The sequence below is a fragment of the Rhinoraja longicauda genome, chromosome 2, assembly GCF_053455715.1.
Source record: "Rhinoraja longicauda isolate Sanriku21f chromosome 2, sRhiLon1.1, whole genome shotgun sequence".
NCBI lineage: Eukaryota > Metazoa > Chordata > Chondrichthyes > Rajiformes > Arhynchobatidae > Rhinoraja > Rhinoraja longicauda.
In genome coordinates, this window is record NC_135954.1 from 39292369 (window position 1) to 39307779 (window position 15411).

Here is a 15411-nt window from a genome sequence, read left to right on the forward strand (position 1 = left end):
CCAGAGTAAGGGAATCAAGAACCCGAGGACATAGGTTTAAGGTGAAGGGAAAGATTTAATAGGAATCCGAGGGGAAACCTCTTTGCACTAATGGTGGTGGGTACAAGATGTAGAGGAGGTGGTTGAGGCAGGAACTATAAAGAAATTTAAAAGGAATTGGGACAGGTACATGGATAGGAAAAGTTTAAGAAGATAGATATGTGTCAGAGACGGGCAGTTGGGACGAGCATAGATGGGGCATTTGGTCGGCATGGGCATATTGGGCCAAAAAGTACAACTCTACGTGCAGCAACAACATTATGGGTCTTAGGACCCTGCTGTTGTGAATTTGGTTAATGATGTCAAAAACACATTTGATGCTCAAGAATCACATCGTTGCCTCACTACAGCTAATCATCTAATACGTACCCTCCTGCAGTGCTTAAGATTTCCCTGTCTGTCTTTTGATCAAAGGCTGGCTCCTTTTTACCACCCAGTGCAGACTCTACTTAGTGTACATTGTAAAAATGGATTCTAGACCAACAGATAAAATTACAGGATCCAGCTACAGTAATTTATATGTGTTCTGGAATTATACAGCACAAGAAGAGGGATGACTTTAATAGCTGGCGTCAGGGATCAGCAATTATTAATGGAGTTGAATTTTGAGGTTTCAGGGAGTCTTGTAAAGGGGCATGTTCCAGGACTCTGTTTTTAATGATTCTGCATTGATGGAAGGGAGAAGAACAAAGAAAGCCTATTCCCACACTGACCTTTCTACCCTGACCCTCCTCCATGGCCAGGGTGAGGACACATAGAAACATGGAAGAACAACACCTCATATTCTGCTTGGGTAGCTTGCAACCCAATGGTATGAGCATTGAATTGTACAGTTTTGGGTATCTCATTTCAATCTGTGGTAGAGCTGCTGCCTTACAGTGCCAAAGACCCAGGTTCAATCCTGACTATGGGTGCTGTCTGTACGAAGCATGTACATTCTCTCTGTGACCATATGGGTTTTCTCTGGTTTCTGCCCACACTCCAAAAACATACAGGTTTGTAGGTTAATTGGCTCTGGTAAAATTGTAAATTGTCCCTAGTGTGTAGGATAGTGTTAGTGTATGGGATGATTGCAGGTTGGCGCGGACATGGTAGGCCAAAGGGCCCATTTCCGCGCTGTATCTCCAAAATCTAAAACTGATGAAATGCTTTGCATTGGCTAAAACTTTTCAGTCCTAGCAATACCCTGGTACATCATTTATTATCCAGGTAGGTAGTTAATAGCCTGACAGATGGCATTGAAATTGTCACGAAGAATCAGTTGGTTCCCCATTTAATTTAGTTTCGTTTATTATTGCCACGTGTACCGAGGTACACTGAAAAGCTTTTGTTTGCATCCTATCCAGAAAAGACTACACATGAATACAATCAAGCCGTCCACAGCGCACAGATAAAGGGTACAACATTTAGTGAAAAGATATAACATTGACGTCTCATAAAGTCTGATAAAGGTAGTTCAAAGGTCTCCAATGAGGTGGATGGAACTTGTCAGGTCAGGGCCATTGGAACTTAAGATGGGGATTTCTCAAAACTGGGTTGGAATTGACTCTCTCTCTCGCACACACGCACACACACACACGCACACACATACCATTATTTTGTGCAAAATTTCCGAAAATATAAATATTAGATGAAATCAGGAGGTGACGAATGGAGCAAAAATGTAAACATTTGGGTGTGAGGGGCTGTTCCTCAGATATAAATTCTATGCAATTTTGTGCTGCAAGTGACATCTACAACACAGGCTCCCAACATCGGACATGATGGGATCAAGAGTGTAAATACAAGCTACTCAGTGGGCCAGGTTGCAACTGCAGAGGAAAATTCAATGTTCACAATGTCGGGTTATAGGGTACCAGACTGAATATTGGGTGCCATTCCTGTAGGTTGCGATTGGCCTCACCCTGAGAGTGGAGGAGATCAAGGACACGCGGCCATCTTGAGCTCCGGGTTGCAAGCCATTTCAACTCCCCTCCCCATTCCCTCGCCAACCTGTCTGTTGTTGGCTTCCTCCAATGCCAACGCGAGGTCAATATCTGCTGTCCTTTTCTCTCACCTCCTGATCCATCGAGGTCCTCCCCTTCTTTTAAATCCTCCCCCCTATGCCCAGCCACCTGTTACTTTGTTTCTTTCCACTCCACCAACTAGTTCCTCCTGCCTGTCACCCACATACTCAGTCCATTTGGTCCCCTATCCCCTTCTCTCCCCCCACTGTTTCCATCTGCTCTTATCCAGTTCCACTCATCACTTCCTTTTGTATCAAATTCCATAATCTGTCCCCCTTTGTTTTTTCATTAATCATCTCCCAGCCTTTGTCCCTATCTCCATCTATGCCACCCAACCCCTCCCCCCTCCCTCCACCCACCAACTCCAGCAGTTTGCATCTGCCCATCAACCTCTCCTCTCTTGGATCCACTATCAATGGTTCGTTATTACTTGCTAGCAGTTGACTCATTTTACTCCGTCCCCTTTTCCACTTTATACTGGATATCTTCCATTTACACTCAGTCCTGATACAAGGTATGAACATGAAACATTGAATATTCCTTTGCCTCTACAGATGTTGCCTGCCTGCTGAGTAACTTCTTGTTTGACCTCTGCAATAATTGCATGCATGTGAAGACTTGCCACAAAACAGTGACTATTTTTCAGGTTGTTTCAATAACCTGGTATCATTTTACAAGTAATATCTCTGAGATTATTCAATGGTAAATATTTACCCAACAGAAACCGTTATGGTACTGATATACTCACAATGTTCCCTGGCAGATTCTTTGACTTCTGGGTTACAGCTGAAAATATTACTTCACTGTTTCCTGCATGTGTTTGTTCACTCACTCCAGAAAAAAACGAATGTTAACATTCAAAAACTCTTTAAGTGATGCAGTCCTAATTTTAAAAAAGCAGCACCAGCTTCTCAAAGGATATAAATGCTATCACTAATTAAATCCAAAAAGGAAAATCAGATGATCTTGGGAAAATGTGGGATTTGTCAGAACCAGGAATCCCAGTGCAGAGGCTAAGATCCATAACACATTCCACAGATTTATTCCACATGCATTTTCAGTACTTTCAGACAACAAACATGTTTCAACCCCCACCTCAGAGAGCTGTTCCTTCTGTTCAGACAATTTGCTGGTACCTTCTGCTAGTGCCTCCAAATTCCCTTCAACCCCTGCTGCCTTCAGGGCTTTGAGGACAATGTGCTCTGCGTAACATTTTAGAAGCTCCCCTGCTGACTCCACAGCAGTGTTTTGAAGCTGAGGAACAAAACTTGAAGGATTAATGCACACCTATGCAATAAAAAGACATATAGCACGAGCTGAGCAAAATAAAAACATTTTATTATTAGAATTAGAATTTTTCAATTGTCATCTAATTTTAAACAATCTTGATTATGGATATTAGGTTTCAAATTAATCTTATCCAAACATAAACAATGGAAATACTGGGGGATCTCATCAAGACGATGCTATCGAGATTAGCGAGCTGACAGGTTTGGTTTTCCAAACCTGGGATTTCCATGTTCCTTGTGCACAATACAAACCAGGCTAATAAATTTGAGGGTATTAGCTGTAAGGTGAGGTTGGACAGACTTGGATTGGTTTCTCTGGAATGCCGAAGGTTGAGGGTGGACCCGATAGATAGTATATCACATTATGAGAGGCATAGTTAGGGTAGACAGAACAATTTTCCCCAGGATGAAAATATCAAAGACTCGAGAGCATACAATAAGGTGAGAGGGGTATACTTCAAAGGAGATGGGGAGCCATGCGCGCGGCAGGAGTGTTCCGGGGAACAACCGCGCCGCCAACTGGAACTCGCCCCGGTAGGCCTCCCAGGGGGCTGTGGTGAAGCCAGGCGGTGAGGCCTGGCTGGGCCGAAGGAGCCTCAGTGGTGGCGGCGATGGGAGCCTCGGCGACGGCAACAGGAGCCTCGGCTGCGGTGGGGCCTCGGCAGCGGTGGGAGCCACGATGGCAGTGTGGGCCTCTGTGGCAGTGGGGGCCTCAGTGGCAGCGTGGGCCTCGCGGTCGACCTGCAGATGAGCGGTCGATGAGCGTGAGGGGGGGGGGGGGGGGGGGGAAGACAATGGGGATCTGGCGTGGGGGGACCATCGTGAAAAACAATGGAGGACCCGGTGTGGGGGACCGCCGTGGGGAACGGTGGGAGAACAAAGGGGTCCCGGTGTGGGGGAAGGGAGGGGCACTCTAGTTTAGAATCCTCTGCCATGGGGATAAGTCTGTGTTCATTTGTTTGTTTGTCCATGTGTTCCGGTGAGGGCGCTGTGCACAAGGCAGCTAGCCAACAGTCGCTTGTCTTTTTCTTTTTGTTTTCACTTTTAATTTCAGGTTTTTGTGTACCATTGTGTGTTGTGACTGTTGGCAGACCAATTTCCTTCTGGGGATAAATAACGTTTTATCATATCGTATGTAAGTTTCTCTTTGACACAGAGGTGGTGGGTGCCTAGAACATCTTACTCGGAGTAATGAAGGAGGCAGATAAAATTGTGGTGGTTAAGAGACTTTTGGATATGCATGTGAATATGCAGGGAATAGGGGGATAGGGATTATATTCTGACAGATTATATTACTTTATCTTGGATCATGTTTGGCACAGACATTGTGTAGCCTGTAATCGTCCATGTTATCAGCAGGATTTGGGATAATAGTTCTACGAACAATTGCTACATACAGTTCATTTAAGAGAAAGAACTATACACAAAGTTCAGCTAACCAGGAAATAAATGCATTTTTCTTTACTTAAATCTAAATGGTTAAAAGCACAATTTTACATTTTAACATCAAGAACCACAGCAGCTCAGCATGATTTTACTCTGGTTATCAGCTTGACCTCTGATCAGTTTCAGCAGTGTGAACAAATATTCCGCTGGCATTTTCAACCACAATTGAAAATTATATGAGATTACATCTTAAATCTCAGGTTTAGGAGCAGAGCTTACAGCTCCTATTGGTTTTGGCTTACTTCAGAACGATTTATCACTTACCTCTCTCCTCAATTCACTCATACACTGTCTTGTCTTAATAATGGCCAGCTCCATATCTTCTGTGGCTTCTTTGGCTTTCAGGCATTGCTGTTTGAAGAGGATAGGGCATGTTGAAAGACGATCAAAATTAAACCACTCTTTCTGTACATAGCTTAAAGTGAGCTGAATACTGTCAACATTTTATCAGATTCTTTGCTTTACTGAGAACTTCTATTCCTCCCCACATTCAGTAGAAAGGTTTGGTGAAGATAATAGATTTCATTCTTCAAACTCAAGTTTCTTCATAACACGCTACAAAATAAAGAAACCGCCAACCCACTAGAAAAGTTTTCATAAAGCTGCAGCCTAGAAAACAGGATCCATCATTTGGCATTCTGATTCCCTTACATCCAAGCGACACCATTATGCATCATTCCTGCTTAGCTGCCTGGAGGACGCATTTTAATGCACTTACTCATCAAACATAAATCCTCTAATATGGCAGCCTTCTGCCAAATAGTCATTAATACATGAATTCAGAATATTTTCAATAATAATGCAATACTAAGAAAGACAGGATGTTGACATATTTAAACCTTAACCACATGACTTTGGAAGTTAAAGACTTTATTCTTAAGTGTTCCACACCGTCATTAGATCAGCTACAGAGCACCACTTATATCAATGGCATGTAGACAGATTTGCCATTTACATCCCTGTGAAGCACTGAGGCTCAGGAAAAGTACTACAATCAAACAGTAGGAATAGTAATGAATATTTAAGAATAATCTGACTCTTTAGGTTATTCATTTTCCACAGTTTACCACATGTATAGTAGAAAGAGATAATTTAAAACTTTAATTAGACTTTATAACAGCTCTGCCAAACTGTCTGTCTGCTCCCAACTGCAACGGATTTAAAATTAGAATATGTTTTAATCATAGATCTTTGCGACACCTTTCCATTTTCCAATGATAGATATTCTAACTATTTATGTTTCATCACCATATTTATCCAATGTTTTGATTGCAGAGAACACAAAAATGTACCGGAACCTCATTCTTAATACAAAAGGGTTGCTCTCCCCTCCACCATTTCTATGCAGCAGAAATTATCTATCTAAATATTACTAAAACTCTCATCTTGTTTGTTTGTATATTTGTTCGTTCGTAAATATATTTATACCCGAAATACAGCCAAAACGGTACACGATAGCGCAACAATTTTAGGCCCACCTTACTCACCATTTGCCTGCGGTTCAACTGGTTGTTATGTTTTAAACTTTAAAAATCACTTTTTAAACATTAATAAATCCTTTTTCCACTTGCCCTGCTTGTCAGCCGCGTCTGCGCAGTAATACGTCACAATAGGAACCCAATGGGTCCGCACCTGCGCAGTTGGGGCCCGTTGATCTAATACAGATGCTCCCCAAAACTTACGATGCTTCAACTTACGATATTTCGACTTTGCGTTGGTGTAAACAGCAGTGGTGGGGGGGGGGGGGGGGGAAGGAGAAGAGGGGGGTTAAGGGGGGATGGTGGGTGAGTGGGGGGAGAGGAGTGGGGGAGTGGGGAAGGGGGGGAGGGGAGGGTGCTAGACCAATGCAGGAGAAGGTTGGGCCCAACTAGTCCACCCTTTACTGGAAATAATATAAAACCTAAAACAAATTTAAAAACTGTAGTGTATATAATGGTTACTGTAACTTTAAGAACTGAGTATGAGAATGGTATAATTTGTGTCATGTGGTATATTCTATATCTTATCAGTCTCGTGAATATGTGTGAGTATGTGCAGTGTACTTTTGTGAAATAAAGGAGACCCACAGTGGCAACAGCGTGTACTGAAAGCCTGTGCTTGTTTCTATCTACATGTCTCCAATACTTCTCCAGAGTACGCTTTCAGCTGAATGTCTGTTTCTGTGATAGGCATATTGTAAAACATGGATTCATAGGTGTCTTTGCTTATAATTGTGCAATCAGCAGCGGTATCAATATGCATAGTAATGTATTGATTGTTCACTTTGACCCTTGTCTGGAAGTCTTTCTTTCCAGACCCACTTTTCGTAGTGTAGATGCCGTACAGTCCAAGTTCATTACTCTCTGACTGTTCTTCGAGGTTGTGAATCCCACGCATTTGGTTTTGCTTTGTCCTGTGATGGTGCTCTGCTTGCTGATGCAATATGGCCTTTCTTTTGACAGGTGTAGCACGTAGAGTCCTTGAACTGGCACTTATTTGCTTTGTGTTGACCATTGCATCGATAGCGGGTATCTGCGCCTTTCCCAGAACTTTGCTGTGAAGTCCTTTCCCCTGTCTTGTCAAGCGTGTTTTGGAACTGCCTTTTGACTGTTGACTGTGCCAGCATGTGTTGGTCGAAATTCATGTGCACTTTGACATGCCATCCTCATGGCCAAAGCAGTTTTGCATGCCAAATCAAAGAAGGGCTGGTCCATCCAGCATTCCACATACAAATCTATCAAGCAAAGCTTGATCCAGAAATGTTGCAGTGTAGAGACAATTTCTTCCATGAGATAATGTACTCACCCACAGTCTCACCAGACTTCTGGTTTCTTGTGCGAAATTTGTAACTTTCTGCAATCTCTATGGGCTTAGGGTTGAAGTGAGCATCAAGTTTTGAAAGAATAGTCCAAAATGAAACATTCCTTGCTTTCTCTGGGGCTCAGATGTTGGTGAGAGTTTCATAAACTTCAGGACCAATTTCAGTTAATAGAATGGCTTTCTTTTGTTCCTGGATGGCCTTGTTTTGTGCTCTTACCTACACTTGATCATCATCCTCTGTTTCTTCAGCTTCAATATGTAATTTGCAATAAAAAACATTTCCATTCGCTCACAGTACGAGGTAGAGGTTTCACGGTTCTTGTCGAAAGTCCCTCGTCGGCCTATGTATCCCAAGGACACCAACTTGCGCCGTAGACACAACACAAAGATAGCCTGACAAACTGTAGCCAATTTGTACAGCTGCCGTTTTAAACCACAGTCCCATGCATAGAAGGATCTGTGGCCTATCGTGTCCAGTTCGCAAACAGCTGCAACACAGCTCCGTATTTGCTGTTTAAAATGTTAAACAATGCTGCATATTGCAAAACAGTCCTGCAATGTATTTAAAGGTTGAGTTCACAAACTCTATCCCATCCTTGTCGCCATTGTAAGATTTTACGGCTTCAGCATGTTAATAGAAACAAGCACGGGTTTTCAGTACACGCTGTTGCCAGATCAAATGGGTTTCTATCTCCAGAACCAAGCAACAACTATTGGCAAATATATGCCACAGTTAATTCCTTCACAAATTGTGAAAAAAAAATGTAGGATTATCTGGTTAAATATTCAGACTAAAGCAAATAGCCCCAACTTCCCTGGGAATGGTGAACCATCTGTGCACACTGCTCACCAATCCACTAAAGCTATTCCTTACCCTCAACTAAATACCCCGAGCAAGAAGTGTAGGAAAGAACTGCAGATGCTGGTTTAAATCGAAGGTAGACACAAAATGCTGGAGTAACTCAGCAGGACAGGCAGTATCTCTGAACTGTTACCCATTCCTTCTCTCATTCCTTCTGACCCGAACTGTCACCCATTCCTTCTCTCCAGAGATTCTGCCTGTTCCGCTGAGTTACTCCAGCATTTTGTGTCTACCCTGAGCAAGAAACCAGCACTGATTCGACTGGTGAAGCCTTGCCTGAATGCAGGCTCTTCTGTTTGTGAGTTTCACAGAATGCCTTGACAGCCAGTACGGTCATGATCTGGGCTGAAACAGCTTTCCAAGAACTTGAAATGATTGTGACATCCATGGTTCAAAAACTCATAAAAATGAAGCATACTACCTTAACCATACGACCAACCTGCAGGAGAAGCTCATGATGTCCTTCTATCGCTGCTCCATCGAGAGTGTGCTGGCATACTGTATAACCACATGGTATGCCAGCTGCTCAGAAAAGGACAGGAAGGCCCTTCAGAGGGTCATCACGACGGCCCAGAAGATCATCGGCTGCTCACTGCCCTCCCTGGAGCACCTGTTCAGCCTACGCTGCCTCAGTAGAGCAGGCAAAATAATAAAAGATCCATCCCACCCCGGCCACCGTCTGTTTGTTCATCTGCCCTCTGGTCGACGTTTCAGGTCGATCAAATCCCGAACAAACAGACTTAAGAACAGTTTTTACCCCAGGGCCATACGAGAACTGAACACTACTTTCTGCACTAGGCAACACTGTTAAAACTTTTGTACTTAATATAATTGTATTTATTGTTTTTGCATTTATTGCATATATGTTTTTACGCACCGTCAGGATTGGATATTTTTTTTATTTCGTTGTACTCGTTGCAATGACAATAAATGAATATTATTATTATTATTATTAAATGTTTAAAATTACTCAAAAATTAATATGTGTAATATTTAAAACCACTGGAAAATCCAAAAGCAATTAAATAAATTTAAGCTAGCTCAAGCCAAAAATGTAGATTAAACTTGCTTCTTTTCCTCCAAGTCATTCTCTCCCTTGAAATGAGTGGAGTTGCTGAACCTAGCACAGATTCAGTGTGCAAATCTCATGTGTTTACTGCTGGGAAACTGCCCAATGCTCCTCCACTGGGTTCCACAAGAAGCGTGTCCTGCATGTTGGAGCACACACGCATGGATCCCAAACATTGACAGTTATGTTGAGACCGGTGGGGCATTGCACACAGATCTTCTGTCATCTTCTCTACAGTATATTCACCCTGTGAAAACCTACAAGATGTCCTAATCAACTCGTCTCCCGTTCTTCTGAGCTCTGTTGGATACAAACCTCGTCTGTCCAACCTTCCCTCATAAGGCAAACCAGTTATACTCCCTGATGTCAATCTGATAAATCTTCTCTAAACTGCTTCCAGAATGTTCATAATTCTTTCAATAAGGAGGCCTCTCCTATACACAGTACTCCAAATATGTTTGCAAAAAATGGCAAAATGAAGCTGAACCTCACTACTTACATAATAATACACAACTTTATCTATTTGAATCCTCTAACAGTAAATGCTTTCCATATTACTTGCTACACCTACTGTATCTTTTGTAATTCATGCATCAGGATGTTTTGATCCCTCTGCACCTCTGAGCTCTGCAACCTCTCATTATTTAAAGAATGCATTTCTTCTTTATTTTTTCTGCTATGAGGACCATTTACTATTTCCCCGCATCTCATGCTATTGCCAGATCGTTGCCTATTCGCAAAACCTATTTATACCCCAAGGCCTCCCATTACCCTCTTCGCAACTTACTTTCCAACTTGCTTTTATGCCATCAGCAAATTTAGCTACAAATATCTGCAAAGAACTCTGATAAATTGGCCAAACATGATTTTCCTTTCATAAGACGTCACCTTTGCCTGATGATAGCAGAGCACTTAGAGAATGTCAAGGTAATGTTTACAATAAAGCTTCTCACATTTCCCTTCTGTCAAGATGTTATTCCAACTGTGTAGACGTGCACCGGATTCCACCCACACTCCAAACACATATAGGTTTGAAGGTTAATTGGCTTCGGTAAAAAAAAAATTGAAAATTCTCCCTAGTGTGTAGGATCATGCTAGTGTACGGGGATTGCTGGTCGGCGTAGATCTGGTTGGCTAAAGGGCCTGTTTTTGCACTGTATCAGTAAACTAAACTCATCAAGGTTACCTTTGCCCATCAGTCTAATTGTAGATCAAAATTCCTCATGATTACTGCCATACCCTTCTGACAAGCTCATGTCATTGCTTTCTTGATACATACCTTACATGTGACTACTGGCAGGTGGGACTAGTGTGGATTGGGCTTGTTGGTCGTCGTGGGCAAGTTGAGCTGAAGGGCCTGTTACCATGTTTACCGTCATTGGATATGTACACCACTCGCAAGATGAAAGTTTTGTATTTATTATTTGTCATCCCATCCCATCCAATCCAAACCAATTCTACATCCTGATTTTTTAACTCAGGTCAACCTTCCTATTGACTTAGACCATTATTGATTTTAAAAAAAATCAGTTTTGCAGTTCATTGATTCTTATCCATCTGTAGAAAATTATATTCCTTGAAGCCACAATCAGGCAAATGCTGCCTTAATGTGTTCAGGGAAGCAACCACAAGCCTCGATGAGTACACAGACACTGTGACATCCTATGTCAGCTTTTGCGAGGACAGTTGCATTCCCACGAAGACCCGGATCTGGTTCAACAACGACCGATCTACACAGACATTTTCAACCAGTCCCTGCAAACCTGCACTGCCCCTGCCTGCTTCAAGGTCTCCACTATTGTCCCTGTACACAAAAAGACAAGGATCACTGGTCTTAATGACTACAGGCCTGTCGCACTTACCTCTGTAGTCATGAAGACCTTTGAAAGACTTGTGCTGGCCCAGCTGAAAAACATCACAAACCCCCTGCTGGACCCCCTGCAGTTTGCATACAGGGCCAATAGATCGGTGGACGACGCAGTCAATCTAGGCCTGCACTTCATCCTCCAGCACCTAGACCACAAGGGGACCTATGCCAGGATTCTGTTTGTAGACTTTAGCTCTGCTTTTAATGTGGCAATTGGCATCTTTCGTGGATCAGGTGCAGAAGAAGATCATGGGAATTTGGCAAAATAAGTTTCAGATGCATTATTCCTTCTAGAATTGACATTATACCTGTTTTTCTCTTGTCTGGGAATGCGACAGAGATAAGGAAACCTGTTTCTCAGTGGAAAGTTACTGACAGTTACTCAGTGGAAAGTTAACCCTGGAATGTCAATAGCTGGTGTGATCAAAAACAGCATAGCAATAGCTGGGTAGACCACCCGCGCCGCCTACCGCTAGTAGTGTGGAAACGTTGCAGTAAATAGGGGCTTATGATTGGCTCGGAGAGGGAGCAGTGGCGCAGTCTGCTTGAAAGATGAGATAGAATAATGTCAAGAGGCCCTTGCATTATGTTTGAATTGTATTAATCAACTGCTGTTGAATAAGATTGACATAAACAAAAAGTATGTTATGACTAATGAAATAATTGGTACCCATGTAGTCGATAGTCTTGACCCGAAACGTCACCCATTCCTTCTCTCCCGAGATGCTGCCTGACCTGCTGAGTTACTCCAGCATTTTGTGAATAAATATAGTCGATAGTAATAACAGGATAATTGTATCTCACAAAATAAAGTTGTTTACTGCACAGTATAACTGTCGGCTACATCTGCTGTGAAGTCAGAGAACTGGTGAGCAGTTAACTGTGGCCATCTCTCCATGATATCATGCAATAAAGTCTCTTGAAGCGCAACTCGAAGTCTCCGCTTTTCCTTTAATTTCCCTCTAAGTTAATTTCTTCCACAAGTTGCTTGTCTTTAGCGCTCAGATGGTGGAAGCCACCACCACTGAGGATGGGAATATTAAAGGGTCTCCTCCCCTTCCCATTAGTTGTTTAATTGTCTGTCCCTATGTGTGACAGGAAGTGATAGAGCTTTGATCTGATCTGTTACTGAGCCTTTTGTGTGATGATTTTGCTCTGAGTATTCACATCATACTTTGTTGCAATTTCACAGGGCTGGCACCTCCTTATTTGATTAGTTTAGTTTAGTTTTATTATTGTCACAAGTGCCAAGATATAATGAAAAACCTTTTGCCATATGCTGTCCAGTCAAAGAAAAAACTATATATGCCTGCAATCAACCCTTCCACAGTGTACAGATACAGGATAAAGGGTAGAACATTAAGTGCAGGACAAAGTCGATAAAGTCCAAATAAAAATATTTCAAAGGTCTCCAATGAGGTGGATGGGAGGTCAGGGGCACACTTTAACTCGTGAGGGGACTGTTCAGTTGCTTGATAACAGCTGGGAAGAAACTGTTACTGAATGTGACAATCCAAGTTAGATAGATCCGGACAAAAGATGCTGTCTATACGGAGCTTGTACAATCTCCCTGTGACCGTTTGGGTTTTCTCTGGTTCTCTCCCACATTCCAAAGATGTACAGGTTTGTCGGTTAATTGGCTGCTGTAGATTTTCCTTAGTGTGTAGGATAGAACTAGTGTATGGTTGGTTGTTGGTTGGCGTGGACTTGGTGGGCCGAAGAACTTGTTTGCACGTTGTATCTCTAAATAAACTAAATCTGGAGGTAGACACAAAATGCTGGAGAAACTCAGCGGGACAGGCAGCATCACTGGACAGAAGGAATGACCTCCAGCCGTATGGGAGAAGGGAGATGCGTGGTGAGATTGATCCTTGATTATGCTGGTGGCCTTGCCGAGACAGCATGAAATATAGATGGAGTCAATGGAAGGGTTGTGATAGTCTGGGCTATTTTCACAACTCTCTGCAATGTCTTGTGGAGAGCTTGTGCTGCTCCCAGGATGCTCTCTGCTCTCTTCAATAAACCAGAATAGGTTTCATCTGTAAGAGGCGGGTTGATGACAATGAGGTTTAGTAGTATAAGAAGATAACTGCAGATGCTGGTACAAATCGAAGGTTTTTATTCACAAAATGCTGGAGTAACTCAGCAGGTCAGGAAGGTCGACCCGAAACGTCACCCATTCCTTCTCTCCCGAGATGCTGCCTGACCTGCTGAGTTACTCCAGCATTTTGTGAATACAAAAATGAGCTTGGGTTGTGGTGTTTTGGGGGCTCTCTTCCTGGAGTGGTGGACCTCTGCTTGTGAAATGGGCTGTTTGCTGCTGGTCTTCAGATAATGTCATTCTGCCATGGTACGCTGCCTAGTTCGGAGTTGTAGTAAGTGCAGGTTGACCCAGGTTGTCGTAGCTTGTCGTAGTCCCTGTCGTAGTGGACGTCCTAGGTCGAGAAGACTGGGTCGCCGGTTGTCAGCAGCTTGCCGTCGCCTAGGTGGTAGGTTGTCGTAGCTTGTCGTGGACATTGTCGTAGACATTGTCGTAGACATTGTCGTAGGGTAAAAAAAATTAATAGTTTTTCGGCGATCTGCTACAACTTTGACAGTCGCCGGCAGTCGCTTTAAAAATCGCGTAACTGGGACAGGCCCTTTAGTCTGATGATTCCAATCTTACTAAAGGTTTAAGGATACAGATTAAACAACATATTATTCCAATACTAACAAGTTGAAAGAGGAACTTTTTTCCTCGATTCTAGGTTTTAATTTTCTACAGTTTATAATTCACACAGCATTAAAGAGATAAGAACAGATGGAACTGTTTTCCTTTGGCAGCTGATATGCTGTCAAAATATAAAAAACCTCGAAGTTCTTGTTAACTGTTTAAATTAAATACATATACAGGAAAATCATGACTGTTATCCATTAATTCAATCCACTAACAGAAACGGCTTACTTTGCCAAGCATGGTTCTATAATCTTCAAAGCTGAACTTTCTCGATAAGCACAGCTGAGGCTATGATGTTTGTAATCCCACACGTAATTATGCTAAATTGAAGAGTTTATATTTTGTTATATATATTATTTACTTGGCCAATTTTCAGTTGATGATCATTAAGCCGCATCTTGACTATATTGGAATAGGATAATAAAGTGACTACTTTGTGACCAAACAAACTGGGATACCACAACACCCTATGTTCACATTCAACTCGAATATATAAACTGGTTGGATGCTTTCCAAAAATTCACACTTGGAGCCATGGAAGAACAAGATTGTCAATAGAAAATGAACAAGTTAAAAAAGTCTGAGGAAAATATGAATGTCATTCTGGTAGAATTGAAACCAAACATCAATGGAATAGCATTTAGCTAATTTGTGCAAGAATGATTGTTATTCTCGCCAGATGCGAGTAGAAATAGTCTTCCGTTCCATGGTGGTAACTTCAAATACCAAACATAATAAAAAAGATTCCCAAACAGTTCAGTGGTTCTTTTCGCATGTGTAAATACTTTGGGAGTACTATTTACCGCATTTACTGATCTGTATATTGCAGTAACCAATTTATGTTCTTGCTTAAAAAATTAGATCAAGACTTCAGCATCTGATATTAACTGCCAGTGCAGAAGAGACGATTTAGTCCACAAACCCTGAGGTATGATTTTAAATGGAATGTACAGTTAATTGGAAATCTTAATAGTCATTTAATTTTATAGTGCACAGGAGCAATTCGACATGACTGATTCAATGATCATTTAACATTTGATTGGCTCAAATCAGTTAGAATTCAATGGAATTCTCAACAAATCATCAGAGATTTATGTGGTACTTGAATAATTATCCACATTAACTTATTGACCTTTGTTGTCAAATGTTCAACAAGCTACAATTATATTTTTTCTCATCTAGATACCATTCTCCACCACAGAAAACTGAAATATGAAGTCTAAATGGTCAGGGAACAAAGTTTTGCTCTCTGTAGCGAGAATTATTTCATTGTTTTGCAATGAATTCTCCTGAATGATCCGAATAGCATAAATAACCT

General features: G+C 42.0%; 1 protein-coding gene across 3 annotated transcripts in view; it reads right to left on the minus strand.

Annotated features, from left to right (window-relative positions):
• ctnnal1 (catenin (cadherin-associated protein), alpha-like 1) overlaps positions 1-15411 on the minus strand; it is a 266065-nt gene that overhangs the window by 34236 nt on the left and 216418 nt on the right. For all 3 annotated transcript variants that reach the window (XM_078417849.1, XM_078417840.1, XM_078417830.1), the window contains 2 exons: positions 5045-5131; positions 3141-3299 (listed from right to left, as the gene is read on the minus strand). In XM_078417849.1, coding sequence (XP_078273975.1) covers positions 3141-3299; positions 5045-5131 — 246 coding nt within the window. The remainder of the gene's footprint in view (positions 1-3140; positions 3300-5044; positions 5132-15411) is intronic.